Below are 16,174 nucleotides of genomic sequence, written 5' to 3' on the forward strand. Positions count from 1 at the left end.
TTTCAGCCAACTGGATTCTCGTCTACCATTGATATAAATACTACTCTGTTCTTATAGCGCGGAGAGTTTTTATTGAAACGATACGAAGGATAAATCTGCAAATAGCCTGAAATCTAGCACATGCACTGTTCTGAGAGAGCTATATGTAGGTCTTAGCCGCTACGTCCGGGGTAATCGACTCCTGGCACGTTCAGGCTCAACCGCAAGAGGCCCACTTGATTCTAAAATTCCTCCTTGGCCTCCTCAAAGTAGTATGTTTGGTCACTGTCACAATTAAGTACCTTTACTTTAGTTCCGCTCTTTTCTCAGAACTTCCGCGGTGTTTCTTGGGGCCAACCAAACGTCACTTTTAAAATCACTTGCGCTTTTTCAACCGTCGTTGCGTTTATTCCAACTCATTTAAAAAGTCAAATGTAGGCGAATTTCCCAGGAGTTGAATTCTTGGGGACTATACACTCAAGTTAAGAATGAGAAAGAAAAATTTGTCGTCGTGTGCCAGTACGTCCTCCATAACACGTCACATAAGGAAATTTCATGTTGCAGTCGTGCATGTAGTACAGTAAGTTGCCCAGTGTCCGGACACTTCAGTTTAACACTGCAATAACTTTCCTTTGTTAGTCGCAAGAGCTCTGAAATTTGGCCCAGAGAAAATCTATTTAGTCCTTAATATGACAAAAGACAGTTTAACTTTTTTGCCTTTGTTTCCATCGCGAAATTAATATTTTTGCAGAGCTCCTATGTTGCCCAGTATGCGGACAGCTGGCCCCAGTATCCGGACAAAACAATAACAACGTAATTGTACATAAATTTCGACAGGCAAGCTACTTATAAGCTTCTCTTGCACTTTCAAAGTAGGCTGGCAATCGATTCCAAAAATATAACCTAGCATCGAGAAATAAAACATAGCAAATGACTGGGGTATGGTGGGGAACGCGAGCGGTTGTTAAATGGCATAATACTTACTTCCTTGTCTAGGAACTTTTCATTAATTTAAGGAAGGTATCCGTGGACATGCCGAAGCCGCGGTTTGCTAGCTCAATTAGCCAATCTGCAAACGACTTTTTTTCCCCATTTTTTATTAAAAAAAAAAGCTTGGGGAAGGGACCTCAATTCCACGGTCAAAGGTCACTCTCCTATTTAGTCTAACCTGCAGTGTTGATTTCTTCATGCTCAGTGCCTACAGACCCTACAATAAGGCTGCTTTTCTAGCACTAATTCCTCCTTCTTTCACCTCTCTCAATCCCTTTGTGACATTTTTCAGACCGTTGCAACCCCATTCTAGCAGTCACAACTGGGTAAAGTATGAGAATTCCAGGTTCAAATCCGACGTTCATCCACCTGAACAGAACGGCGTCTTCTGCGACTGTTTCGCAAGCTTTCAACTCACCAAAACCTTCATCTTGAAGCTGAAATGTTCAGCTTTCATTCGAAATACTTCGTTTACCGATTGCTGAAAAGGGCGCCTCAAAAATTGAGTTTTTGTTTGAAGTGTCCGGATACTGGTACCGTCCGGATACTGGGCAACTTACTGTAACGGCAAAAATGTACAAAAACTGTGAAAAAATCGTTGTTTTCTCATCAAACTGACTATTTTGACGTTATAGTTGCCGTCGCCGTTAAGCCCTTACTTCTTACATTATGCTGAAATAATAAGAATCTTGAACATCTAACCTGAAAGTTGGCATTCAGACACCCTTATTTCTCGCGTGATCAGAAAGCGCTGTTTTGAAAAACTTTTCAAAGAGGGTTTTCAAAAAGTTGCGCTTTTTCCGTGACCATTTTCACGTCATTCTCCTGGCAAACAGTTTCGAGTAAATACGGTTACATGCGGACGGGGCCAAAGTTTGTACATTCAGTTGGACTAGTTAAATGCCTGCCACTGAGTATTGTAGCTTTTTAATGTTCTCAATTGAGAGAATGACATTCATTATTGACATTCTCTCTCAGTTGCTGAATGTTGCCTGGTGATACATTGTCATTTCTTGACACGGACCGTGAAATTTTTGTCAACAGCAAATATTTCGAAATAATTTCAAAAATTCCTTTTAAAGGGCTCTAGGGAATTATTCAAGATACAATATATAGCAAAAGCGTCCGTTATAATAGTTCCTGCTTTAATTGTATAGGAAAACCGACCAGCGTCCTTCCCCCTAGTAGCTACTTAACCTTTAAAGAATTTCGAAACATTGCCGGAACTTAAATGTGGAACTAAAAGTCCTATAGATGAAAGGTAAGAATAATCTTTCAACCTAGCGCTAACTAATTTAACGGTTTCATGGTCGGAATTCTTCGGTTTTCTCGTTGTGGCTTCACCACGCAAAATTGCAACGTTACGACTCAAATCTTCGACGTTTTATACTTCTGCACGAAATGTTCTTAGAACGACAAGGGATTATAAGCGTCCTTTTTTTACACGGAGAGAGGAAAGCGGGTTTACCGCTTTTCGTCTGTCAAATTTGAAAATGATACTCGACTTTTTTTCATGATTTTGGTGTTCTTAGAGTTTATTTTTAGTCAAAGAAATATTGACACAAAATCGTTTGTTTGATTTCAAAGCTTATTCAGCCCTTGTGACACTACTGACTACCATTTTTTAGCAGAAAAAAGGAGAACCTTTAGGATCATCTTTGTAGGAGCCGGTGTAAGAAACAGATACGACCAGTAAATTTGCTCGCAACGGCCCGTTCATCATATTGTAGACTGTGAAGTTCATCCACTGATATGAGCATCTCGCGCATCCCTTATGCAAATAAACGAAACTTTAAAGAAGCTGTAATTTGTTTTTTGTAAATAGTTAGTACTAAACATCAACATTAGCATTTAAATTACCAAGCTCTAACACCTGATCAAATGGATGTTGGCCCTCTGCTAATACCACTTTCTGATGTGAGATGAGATGTTCTTTCCTTTATAACATTGAAGCGTTGTCCATACTTATATCGGATTTATATATATAAATGACTAGTAGCCTGGGAACTTTCAAAAACTTACGTAATAGTTTTTATTCTGAAGTCACCTTGGCAATAAGCATGATCCTTCATTAAAATAAAAATGCTAATCGAGATTGTATTAGGAATGCGTGTAATCGGTATTCAAAGCTCCATCGACAAGGTATTTTAGCAATTGCACTTTTGAGGACGCTTTACAGTTGTCCCTAGCCCTGAGCAGAGATTTCGCTTATTTTTACTACTCTCTTTTTATAGTCACGACTGAAAAACTGTTACATTTGCCAGAAGGGATTTTTAAAATCAAGACGTGACCGTGGTAAATTCCTAGCCGGGCTGACAGCTAATTTTCTGAAAATATCCTTTTAAAGTGGAACCTCTGCAATAATACTATGCAAATTTTTAACTTGTTTCTTTTTTCTTGAAGCATTGGACTTATTAAGCACCATTACGTGACTCAGTAAGGGAACACTCAAGTTCCTGTCATGTAGAATGACGCACACCGCACTGCTTGCTATATTACCATTACGGATGAGGTTTTGTGGCCCGAGTGGCGGAATATCGATTCAAGTTTGCCCTCGTGACTAAACGTAATTCTCGGCAATAGCATGCCGCAAGGGAAGCAACTACGAGGTAAGATTTTGTATTAGTTGAGCTGAGTATAACCATTTAACTCTTGTATAAATACAATTAATGTTTTTATAGAACTGTTTTGCAATTTCACGTGTCAGTGAACTTCATGCTTTATGACAGAAATATTGCAGTTCGTTTCATGGTTTTATCGACAAATTCCTTCACAACATAGAGGCACTTATTGCTTAACTATCATCTGTGTAAGAGAATTGAGGTCATAGCTGATAAATTTAGGTCTCGACCTTACAGCCATAGTCCTATTTACGATTGTCCAACGATACCAGTTTTTCGGAAAACCAGGATTGCAAATTCTATCCTCATGTGAGGTATGAGCACAACTTTGATGTGTAGGTTTCAAGTACGTACTGAACGTAAATCATAATTCTTCACTGCACTGCGTAATATGAAAGGCTAGATTACTTATTTGTGTTTGCGCATGTTGCGCACACTCATCAGTTCATTGTTGACATTGCGTGCTAATCCCACTAGGATGCTTGTTTCCAACAGTCGGGAGTTTGAATCCGTAAGAAATAGTTTTAGCCAAAGGAAGGAAGGGAAAAAAGGGTTCATATCTATTAAAACCACAGTTTGGAGCCTTAATTTTCTCTAGGTTATGGACAGGATCTCGTCGTAAATCGTCCTTAGGTTTCATGTTTCTCATCCTCGGTGTAACAACCTGTGAAACTCACGAGTGACGTAAAACAATGAATACAAAGAAGCCACTGAGAAGTCAACACAAAAGAGCCAAGGAAAATAACAGCTAGAAAACAAAGTAAAACTTCACAGGTTTTTTATTCACTGTGTCTTCACCGCTCAGGCAGCTACAAAATAGAACTAGTGCCACTGCTGCAGAATTAACGTGTTAATTTTTTGTTTGTTAGTAAATCGATAAACACAGGAACTATAACAGGTGCATGGCCAGAGTCAGTTTAGAGTTCGTATAAACTGCAAAGACAGGCCTTTTCCTAGCCTCCCACGCAAACGTTCTGAGAGGAATGGTTGCGCGACGAACCCGTAAGAACGTCTGCGTGGGAGGCTAGCCTTTTCCTGGTTGTCAAACGCACGATCCGGAGGCCTTAGGTCAACGATGATGAATATTTTAAAAACGCAAAAAGCCGTGTTAGAAATTTTTTCAGAGGTCGGAATACGTACGGTGCGCTCAGTTTCCCAAATCAGCCCTACTCGCCGTGTCCCCCAAATCGTTTTCACACGGATGACTTGATTAAATTTCCGTTTTTTTGATGAAAATAGTTAGGAGCCTATTAGCGGTATAAACTGAAGCTCCAGGTATAGCAAGACTACGATCAAATTTAAAACTGTGTTTTTAGGCAGCAGTTCCGGCTTTCGCCTGTGGCAAACTCAGACATGTAAAACACTGCATTGTTTTCTATACATTGCCTGAAAGAAGTTAAAGTGGTGTTTCATGGGCAATTGCACAATTTTTCTAGCCATTCCTTATTTACATTTTGTTCATATGACCTCATATCCTCTCTTTTGTTTTATTCTCTCTCTTGCTCTTATTTATCTTTGACAATTTTTCAGGTACATTGTACGCATATGCGTACTGTCCTACAGGTAGATTTGCCCCTGTGCGACAAACGCAGACTGCAGACTTGCAGACAGGCAGGTAAACATTGTTCTAAAATACTCTATCCCTAACCCTAACCGTTTCCCTAGAAGGCTTGTTTTAGGGTTAATTAGGGTCAGGATTAGAGCATTTTAGAACAATGTTTACCTCCCAGTCTGCAACTGGTTTGCACCTCATCAGGCAGTTTTTGTTTTGCCGGACTGACATTGACCAAATCGCCGGTAAAGCTCAAACAATATTCTTAGCTTATGTTAGTAGACGTCCTGGTCTACCCAGAAGAGAGAAACTATCAACACAACCATGCATGATTATTCGGACTTGTTAGCGCGAGGAACTGAAAAGAGAAGTCTTTACTTAATTCATTTCGCCATTCTTTTCACCTCGTTCGTTCAAGCCGCATGGTAGTCGTTCTCTCTGGTCTCGCCCCTCCTTCGCGGGTGTGATTCTCGGTCTTTTTTCGAGTAACGAAAAGCATAACTAGGCAGTCATGCAATCATCTCCCGGGAATCATCTATCGATCGTCATAATTATTCATAACAATTTTCTCGCTTTTTTGAAATGGGGTTGTCAAGGGACATGCTCAATCCACCTTACCATATCCATCTTAAATTCTTAATCCGTCATATCACTCTTGTTCGGATGGTACAAAATGACTGAAAGTGTTGTTATTCAGGCCCGCGCACAGCCGCCCCTCCCCTCAGAGGAAAATTCAGATAAGAAGATTCGTTTTTTTCTCCTTATTTTTTCCTAATGAGAGGAGGCTGCCGTACACAAGCTATTATCATTTTGCTGCAAACAACATCAAGTTAATTTTTCGCTAACTACGCACATTGATATTAGTCCCTCACAACTGCGTATAACAGGTGCTTCAACGCGTCATTAATTTTTCAAGTCCTTATAAGGTCTTATAACTACAGTGTCTGAATTTCTCTTATCAGGTCGTTGTGTAATCAAATGTAAACTTCATGGAAAATAAAAAACAGTCACCATCATCAAATAATTCAGTTCATAACAATTTTTTTCTTCTCTGTTAATCAGAAAACGTGACTAGAATAGCGTAAAGGAAAAAGCTATTTGTACGTTAATTAAAATTGATGAGCTCCTCATTTGAATATGATCATCACGTTAATATTGGGGTTGAAAAGCTGATTCAAACTTCTGACTTCAATTAGCCTTTACAATGATCAAAGCCGACAAAGTAAATTGGGAAAATCACTTCGTTTTAACAGCATTAGTTAGTTAGGTAGGTACAGAAGAATCCCGATTTTTTGATCCCTCGGTTTTTCGAAATTCCCATTAATTCAAACCAAACTTTACTTCCCTTCACCTGTCAAACACTGTAATTTTTACCCCAACTTTTTCAAACGTTCAGATAAGTCGAATCAATTTGCTCTTCCCAAGGTGGTTCGAAAGATCGGTATTCTACTGTAGTTATAAGGTAGGAGGGTAACACGCTGACTACTTAAATCACAAGAGAAACACCCCAGCCCCAACAACACAACTGGTTTCCATGGAGGGCGTGTTTGTTTAAACATGATTAAATCCCGATATACAGAGAGCGGAGAATTTGACGTCACTCTTGGATCTCAACTGACTGCTCGAGCGCTCTTGACCTACGTTAAAATACGGGCTGTTTTGTAGTCTAACTACTATAAAGGTATACAATTATTAAGCAATAGACCAAACTTTCTGTGGGTTTACCGGCGTGATAACCCACGCGGGATGTTGGGAGAAAAACTCGAGAAAAGTTTGTAAATCACGATCAAGGTGGTTCCGACGCCTGGCACCGCCATATCTAAATTAAAACTCCTCTCTTTGCTTTAGATGTCGCTCTCAAGTGTCATATACATATCTGTAGCCGTACTTCGGACATACCAAAATTTCTTCTAATTCCTAAGGCCGGAGGCGGTTTGGTATAATTTTGTATTCTATACATTACTATTGACTTATCAGAAGCCCGTCTTGTACCTTGTGTAGTAAAAAAAAAGGGATATGCACTTTCACTTACAGCGTGGCATATATCAAATGTGTTTAGGGTATTTGGCCTATAGGACGAGGCGAACGTTTCGCGCCATATGCTTTTTTTGTGACGCGCAAGGAAGTTATCAGCTGCACATCTCTTGTGAATCGTACCACTTGAAAAGTCCTCTATATCTCTCTACATTAACGAGATGCAGTTTCATCAGTTGTACTACCCGCACACGTCATACTGACATTCACTAATTTAGCCAATGGCATTAATAGTAAACATTGTTTTACAAGTCTTACCACTTGTACATCTTTAATCTCCCGACAGTGCGATTTTTAAAACGTGTAAATGGCTTCTTAAGACTGAGGTAAGACTCAGTACGGAAGATTTAATATTGTTAGGTTTGGGGTAAGAATTGTCTCAACCAAGGAAAAATATATTTTGCAAGTCAGGAAAAAGGAACTTTTGCTCATTCTTGGTTTAAAGAGGTATTTCAATGTAGAAAAATATTTCAGTTTGTGCTTTATTGTGTTTAATCTGGGTATTTTGTACATATACGTTTATCTCAATAGACCATTTCTGAGTTGCCAAAAGTCTCTGTTTCAAAGCGAGGCTAAATGCGAAGCTATTGATATGAAAATGAATTTTTATTCTCGTCCAATTAACAAGAAATATTTTACACTTAGCTTCGTTTTGAAAGTGAGAGTTTTAGAATTCGGAAATGGCCCAAATTTCATCTTGATCAATTTATCATTTAGTGGTGCGCGGACACATTATCCGTGTCAGCAACCGAATACTTTTCATGAGAGGATAAAGTAATTTTACTCAGCAGTTCTTTTCTTTGTTTTTCAGTGTGCTACTAATGGAGTTGTCCCCGTTGAATCTTGGTCTTAAAGTTTATGTTTTTATACTCGTCCTTTCACTTGCAAATGTCGTAAAAGGTAATTCAATCATATATGCTTTACTGAAATGTCTCTTTACTAAACGTCTTACCTGCGATCAGGCGTTCTTTCTTTCCTTCCCCTTTGAGAGACGAGGGCAAAAAAGGACGCCTAATACATTTACTTTACCAGTCCTCTACCCGTAGTCTGTGTCGCCTAATTGGTCGTTATATAATAAAGTAGTGTTCGACCAGTTTCTTTCTTACTGCTCTAGCTTGTTGACAGTGAGTATGTCAGACAGGCATGTAGTGCAGAGAAAAAATAATAATTATCTTTCAAAAAAATATTGCGAAATTGAAAGCGCAGTATTGTAGTAAAAAGCCCTTTGCAGCTCGATGCCACGCGAACTAACTCTTACTAAAATTTGGATTTAACCTAAAGTATACGAGAGATTGAAACAGCATAATATAAAATAAATAGTGGATCTTCTAAATTGTAGGTTTTAAAACTCTTCAGCGTACCATTTTATGGTGTTTTGAATAACCGAAAAAAAAAAAACTATTAATATGTATTAATGGAAAAAGGCGTCGGACTAAACGCCACGCGGTGGAGCAATTTGGTTATCCGTTTTATAGAAACTCGTCGAACTCGTCAACATTTGCCCTTTACCAAATTTTCTTGCGCTCTATCCATGGTATTGTTTGTTGTTTGTTAGTCTGGATCCCATATTTTTTGCAGTAAGCATTTTGTTCACGTGACTGCAAGCTGCAAAGGGCCTATACGTATCTTAAGTTTGCAGCCAACACAGAAATTACGTATGAGCAGGGCATTGTCTGCAGCTAAACGTTTTTCTCTACTATGCATGAGTAGGCCTTTGTCTGCATGCAGTTGTCTGTAGGTGGCCTAATGATCTTTAGAAAAAATAATTTGAAAAATATTTATCTGCTTGAAAAATCAACAAAAACAATAACGTTCAAAAACCTCTGAGGGCCCTGGCGTTTGTGTGGCGTAATCTAAGTTAGACTCTCAGTAAGAGGCTTTATAAAGCTCATAATTTTTATCTTTCTTAACGCTTCTACAGGACAAGATGTCTGCATTTTAAATCCCTGTCAAAATGGTGGATCTTGTATTCCAAAACAGCTTAACGACTACATGTGCTATTGTTCGAGGGACTTTACCGGTCGAAACTGCACGGAGCGTAAGTAAAATGAAATTTTACAAATGCAATGGCCGTTCAAGCGGGAGGAAGTTGGGAACCGGGCCCCCAACTAGTTATTGTTGGGCCCCAGGGCCAAGAAAAATTATTTTCGAGGCCGGGCCACACACTTATCTTAGGGCCTAGATGAGCGGGTCCCCCAGTTACCTTAAGATCTGAATCTGTCGGTGAACACTGAAGAGGATTTAAAACTCCTGTCCGCTCACAATAGTCCCTTTTGATTTAAAAATCATCACTGACCTCTGTTGTCCATGTAGGAGAAGTGCAGTTGTAACTGATGGAAGGGATCATTTTTCGCCTGCACTCCTGATGACCTTGTGAAAATGATACTTTAGCGCAGAAAGCTTCCTCCTTTTCGTCTCTGAATTTTCCAAGTTACAAAATGTATTTTGTTGAAAAATACACGTCGTTATTCTTGTAATAGGCTGGTGGCCATTATTCTTGTGGTAGACTCTCCAGGAACACGAGCTAGTGTCCTAACTTACCAGAGACGGTAATAACGGGATAATAGGCGAGATTTCATTGAATTTGCTTCAGAGTGGCAACAAACCATTTTTAATTTTGACAATCCTGTTAAAAGTTGGACTTAACAGGGTGAAAATTAATCCACAACTCAAAAAGCATACATTTGTTCAAAAATATCATTTAAAGATTTTAGTCAAAATGTTTAAAGATGCTTGGAAAATCCGTTAAGCGAGAATCCAGGGTCAAATGATAATATCGCAAACCTCCGTATTTTTTTGCACTAGAGGGTTGAGGTCCTTTAAGTGGCTTTACCTACGAGGTGTCCTTAATAACTCTCTGTGTCCACAAGGCGTGAATTGACTGTGCAGATCAATAACATCCATGTAAAATCAAGGCTGACACATTTGTCTCTTATCTCTTTATTTTTCAGTCTCATTTAGAGGAAGCATTGGCATAAACAGTTTCGAGGCATATCTTCCCGGTATCACTGCTGAGACAGGGGACATGACAAATTTCAAAGCTTTGGACTTCCCAAGTTCCCGCCGTGTTGAACTGAAATTTGTGGGTACGCAACTGTCAGGACCAAATACCTACAAATGGACTGTTAATGGTACCACACTTGACGCGGCCAAAGATTTCCGTATCAGGATTTCCGAAAGTGGTTTTCTGACGTTTTTTTCCCCACTGCTCGATCATAAAGGAGAATACCAAGTCTTCGTGACAAACGAATTTGGTACTTTGTTTAGCAGAAAAATAAAGCTGGAATTTTCAGGTGTGTGCACTTTCTATTAGCTTTTTTGTCATTACCTTGGGGATGTTAAAAACAGTGGATGGCGGAATGAGTTACTGTTTAGTCTTCTGCGCTTTGCGAAGTTCCGGAAGGCTGGGTCGAATTAAGTACATCGATCTAAGTGGCCTAGCTCTAAGGAACGAATTCACACCTTAATGATCTCTTTCCCCGCGGGTTTTAATTTCCCCGGCCCGTTCATAATTATATAAACCTTTTTATATTTCCTTACAGTTTTAAATGATCGAGTATGAACTTTGTGGAGCACGCGCTACTTGTTGCTAGGATACAGTCTTTAAAGCCTTATAGCCCCCATGCGCTTGGTACAGCGGATTTAGAGTTTTGTTTTCAGGCAGTATATTTTTTTCTGGGTATCAGTTTCTGTTAAGTACGCTCTGTTAGGTGTTCTTGTGTATTCATCAAAACAGATGACAAAATCGGGATTTTCAAACAAAATCGGGAGAATCCCGACGAGATCCATCCTCGGAGACCCAGGGACAGATAGTGGGGACGAGGGAAAGTCTAAACGGGCGGGAAAATACGGCACGAAGAAAAGTAAACAACGGCGAGAAGAGCCCCTGGGGACAATGTCTTACCAGACCAGTTCCAAACGGTCGCCGCCGTTCTGGCACCAATCGGAAGCGAGAAAGGCGGCGACCGTTTGGAACTGGTCTGGTAAGACATTTTCCCCAGGGGTTCTTCTCGCCGTTCTTTACTTTTCTTCGTGCAATATTTTTCCGCCCGTTTAGATTTTCCCTCGCCCCCTTTATCAGCCCCTGGGTCTCCGACGATGGACGAGATCGGGATGGTTGGACAGTCTGCACTAGGGTTTAGTGAGCCAAGAATTAACCGCAGCATTATAAATTGTACTTCTATTTTAGTGAAAGTGTCATTGATGCATTAAGAGCTATAGTTTAGGACGGAATAGACATTGAGAGCGTAACATTGAACGCACTTCGAGAGAGAATAAACGCATTTAGTGGAGTTGAAAGATACAGTCCTTGATCGTAAACTAGAAGGGCCGGGAAATATTCCTGAACAAACGAGTAGGATTTGTATGGGAAAAACAACTAATTAAAACAGAGCCAATTTAACGATCATAATATTTGTTGTTCTAACCTCTGTTGTTATTTTTGGTCTCCTTGTAGCCGCAGGAGCTTTTCTTCAACCTAACGAGCCCATCAATATCACTCTGGAGCAGAATAAACCGTTTCTTCTTCGCTGCCCACCTCGTGCGTACAGCAACCGTGTGACTTATGACTGGATCGTTCAATCAACACAGACGTCAATTGCAAACAATCGTTCATTCGCCCCACGAATTCTCATGGAGCCCACTGGAGATTTACTTTTCTCGTTCGTCAACGGCAGCGAGCTGAGCCCAGTCCAATGTAGAACAAGAAACCTTTTTAGACGTTACGTCGTTGGCCCTCCAATGTATTTACGCACCGTTATTCCAGGTACCAGTGGCGCGGCCTTTTTATATCGATCGGATATTTTTCGTATCTTTACCAATATTTGGCTTATATTGTTACCACACTCGAGATCCGCCTTTGGAAATGGCTTACTGACTGCTTAATACAGTTTAGACGTTTAATAAAGGTTTGACAAACCTAAGAATTATTAAAAAATAAATTAAATAAATTAAGACAGTGAAAGATGGAGATTGAGATATCTATCTACGACAACTTGACCTTAAAGTGCCTCTACCTGTTTTTGTGCCAAACGAGAAGGGAAGTTAAAGCTAAACATCATACAGAGTGTATCTGTTGCACTAGTATGGCACATCTTGCAGCTGATATTGACAAAGAGACCGTTCACAACGTACGCTAAAGAAACGCTAAGGAAACTGGAACCGAAATTTGTCCCGCAATTGATTTTGAGAGAATCGCCGAGCTATTGGCTACTTCAGAAACGAAAAGGAAATTGGGCCGAGTTAACTTTCACAAAGACCTCTGGGATCGTTACTGGGGACGCGCCAGTCTGCTATTAGCCAATTACTCTGTCCCCAGTGACAGTCCCAGACGTCTTTGCGAAAGTTAACTCGGCCCAGTTTCCTTCTCGTTCCTGAAGTTGCGAATTGGCCTTTCTTCCCCTGCTTCTAGTAACAGTTCCAGAAGTCTTTGCGTAATTTAACTTGGCCAAACTTCCTTCTCGTTTCTATAGTGGTGAATAGAGGTGAACACAAAGCAAGGACACTCTTTTGCTTCTCGACTTTTAAAACAAGTATCATTTAATGACCAATCTAACTTGAGATAAATGCTTGGCACCATTTTTACACCACATGTTCGTCAAATCAATCAAGCATACCAGGTCTGCTATCACTAAAAAGAATGAGAATCTTTGTCTGTGGCGTTCAACGTACACAGCTTCAGACCATCTCGCGGAACGCTCCAGTCTGTTAGAAATTATGTTAAAACCAACCTTTATAATTATGTAGTAGGAAGTACAGTGCCGGTTTTCAGATGTTTACTGCTGTTGTTTTTCCAGCTACGCAGAGCCCTAGTTCCTTGTCGCCGCTGAAATTTTACACATTTCCACAAGGTGAATACACCGTGCTTAGTGGAGATCAGTTCTACCTCAATTGCACCGCAGGAGGAAGGTACGATTCTTCGCTTTTAAGCAAGACAACAAGAAAAATCCTAGAGAGTCCAGGATATCAGAGAGATCAGTACTGCTAGGTTTGTAAGCAGGGTACTAATAATGCATTCTTATCATATTCTATAGGCCAGTCCCAAACATACAGTGGTATAAAGAAGGATCATTGATTCAAGATTCGGGAGACTTGTTCCAGCATCAGGTCTTCAACAGAACCCTGCGTCTGGGCTCACTAAACTCGACAATACATGATGGAAAATATATTTGTCAAGCAGTCAGTCCGTTTGGAAATTTGACAACGTCTTTCGATGTCAAAGTCATAGGTATAAAAAATATTACTCTCCACAAAAAATATATATTTAAAATATTTGAGAACTACTCGATGTTAGGACAATTTTTTTGGTATTTCACTCGCTCTGTTAAATAGTTGCTATATATAGTCGCGGAGTATAAGATTGAGGACGAGTAAGAGTTTGCAAACTAAATTTCCTCCGATGAATCTATGATCACACCAATCTTAGCCCTAGCGTTTACTAAATTATTATTATAGAGAGCAAGGACGATAAAACGTAGAGGTACTTCGCTTCTTCGTCGAAGTCGATACGCCGAAGCGTGACGAGAAAGATGCTAAGCAAGGGAGACTACAATCTCGTACCCAAATGGACCAAAAAGCCAGAAGACTCTGGGTACGAGATTGAGGAGACTACGGAGCATGCGTTCAACTAAAGGAACCCCAACCGGTTCTTGCGCACAGAAACATACCGATACCAACACTTCCAACGCTAACAATACAAGATACCTGGGGCAGCCTCTGCCGACGCATGCGAGTAGACTCGCTTCTGCTTCGTAGCGCGGGAAAAATTTGGTGCTTAGTAGAACTAACACTGTCAAGTGAGTCTGCTCGCAGGCTGCCTCTGCCGCTAGCACTAGTAACAAAGATCTGCTTACGTTTCTTATTGCTTTTGCTTTACTCGTGCGAAGAGAAAATGGAAGGCTTCTGCATCCAGTATCAAGTCTGATGACTTGCTCATTCGAGTAATATATAGATTTAGCCAGGGTCAAAACATGAGCGAAGCTCTCGAAGGATCTTTTACGAAATGTCTTTCTTAAGTAATTCATCTTTTACCCGTAAGCAGGGAGCACAAACGGAATTCCTCTAATGAAGAGTCCTAAGCCTGCGTTCAATTAAAAAACAACAATTGGTCAGCGGATAACTTTAACAAATACGCCACCTCGATGAGTTGTATACGCTCGTCATCGTCCTCTTCCTCAGTTAAGCTCCATTTATGCAGGCACTAAATTTATCGTAGCTGCTGAATTGGCAAAGAAACATCGGCGTTTGGCTTGTTAACACCCTGCCAATGACAAGCATGTGAAATTTCTTTGTATAACGTTTTCTACCATCTCCGTAAACTGGTCACCTATCGCTCAAGCACTGTGAAATCCTCATACACGCCTTTGTGACTTCTCGAATTGATTACTGCCACTCACTATTATATATCTGGTCTCCCACAGCATTTGCTGCAAAAACTCCATCATGTTCAAAACGCTGCGGTCCGTCTCCTTACGGACTCAAAGAAATACGATCATATTTCCCCGATCTTAGGAGAACTACAATGGTTTCCCGTCAAGTCAAGGATTGAGTTCAAGATGTGAATTTTGACTTTTGAAGCTTATCACGGAATTGGGCCTAAATATTTGACAGATTTTTTAGTTAAATATACACCTAGCAGAACACTCCGCTCCACCAACAAGGGGTTGCTAGTAGTCCCTAAGTATAATCTTGAGCCCTATGGAAAGCGCGCTTTTTCAGTCATTGCCCCCTCACTCTGGAACAATTTATACCAGACCAAATAAGAACTACTGCTTGCTTAATTTCTTTTAAGAATAGAGATAATACCTTTTCATTTAGCCGTTCCTTTTTTATTTTTCTTATGTTTTTATGATGTAGTTCTACAAGTCATATTTTAGTAACTTTTTTAGATTTTTCTCACTTTTGTTTTTTTAGTAGAATTGTTAAGCGTCATTGGTTATCTAGTAGAAATGTCGCTATATAAATAACTTACTATTATTATTATTATTATTATTATTATTGTATACCTGAGCCCACGATACAGTCATGTGACACTGGCCAGCGGATGTCCTTTTTTCGATGGCTGTCAATTGACTATATAACATGATTCCCCATAATGGGTGTCCAATACCAAGTTAAACAACAGGCCCCAGTTTTTCAAAAGCTGGATAGCGCTTTCCATCGGATAAATCTCTACCTTGTGGATATGTATTAGGGAAACCGATTGCACTATCGACTGAACAGAGATTTATTCGGTGGATAGCGCTATCCACCTTTTGAACAACTGGGGCCAGATAATATGTGACCTCAGGACTCCTAGCTAAAAAATGTGCCATTTCATATCCGCTAACATGAAAGGGTGGACGTACGGACGATTTTGTCAGAGCCAAAACTTCTTGGATGCATAGATAACCTAATTCCAAATGGAGCTCCGCTGCGCACGCTTCGTGCGCGAGAGCTTTGCTATTGCTCTGCTTTTGTGATATCGACTCAAAAGTGACAAGCACTTAAACTAAGTTTTGAATCTTTTGCGATCTCTTGACTTATTAGGCCATGCCCTAGTTGTTCAAAAGTTGGATAGCCCCGTCCACTTGATAAATCACTATTCCGTGGATAACGCAATTGGTGTTCGTAGTACTTATCCTCTTAAGGTGACTCGACCCAGTTTTTTTGGGGGGGTACCATCCTTCTTTGAAGCTCTCTGGTATCCCCACCTTTACTTTTATCGTAAGTCTAACACATAGAATGGATAACATATAGATCAATCTACAATATAACATAAAATTTTTGGCGATCGGAGTAAATGTCACGTGGTTATAATGCCACGCCCCTTTGAGGTCTGAGTCGAAAATCTGCTGTTGCCGGCATTTTTTTGTGAAAATCTCTCAGCTACACATAGTGCGCATTAGTGCCTTGCGCTGAACAGAGTTTCACCAAAATCGCAAAGACCCAATTCGAGAAATTCAGCGGTTTCCAAATTTAGGTCATAATTTATGCGAAAATGATAAGCAAACTTTACACG

General features: G+C 40.1%; 1 protein-coding gene across 1 annotated transcript in view; it reads left to right on the forward strand.

The window, feature by feature from the left end:
* The first annotated feature begins 3,464 nt into the window (after window positions 1-3,464).
* The window catches only part of LOC140953328 (uncharacterized), a 41,537-nt gene continuing 28,827 nt past the window's right edge, over window positions 3,465-16,174 (forward strand). Inside the window, exons 1-7 of the mRNA XM_073402819.1 lie at window positions 3,465-3,578; window positions 7,988-8,076; window positions 9,098-9,214; window positions 10,128-10,469; window positions 11,633-11,941; window positions 12,972-13,083; window positions 13,209-13,402. Coding sequence (XP_073258920.1) covers window positions 7,998-8,076; window positions 9,098-9,214; window positions 10,128-10,469; window positions 11,633-11,941; window positions 12,972-13,083; window positions 13,209-13,402 — 1,153 coding nt within the window. The 5' untranslated portion in view covers window positions 3,465-3,578; window positions 7,988-7,997. The remainder of the gene's footprint in view (window positions 3,579-7,987; window positions 8,077-9,097; window positions 9,215-10,127; window positions 10,470-11,632; window positions 11,942-12,971; window positions 13,084-13,208; window positions 13,403-16,174) is intronic.

The sequence above is a fragment of the Porites lutea genome, chromosome 11, assembly GCF_958299795.1.
Source record: "Porites lutea chromosome 11, jaPorLute2.1, whole genome shotgun sequence".
Classification (NCBI taxonomy): domain Eukaryota; kingdom Metazoa; phylum Cnidaria; class Anthozoa; order Scleractinia; family Poritidae; genus Porites; species Porites lutea.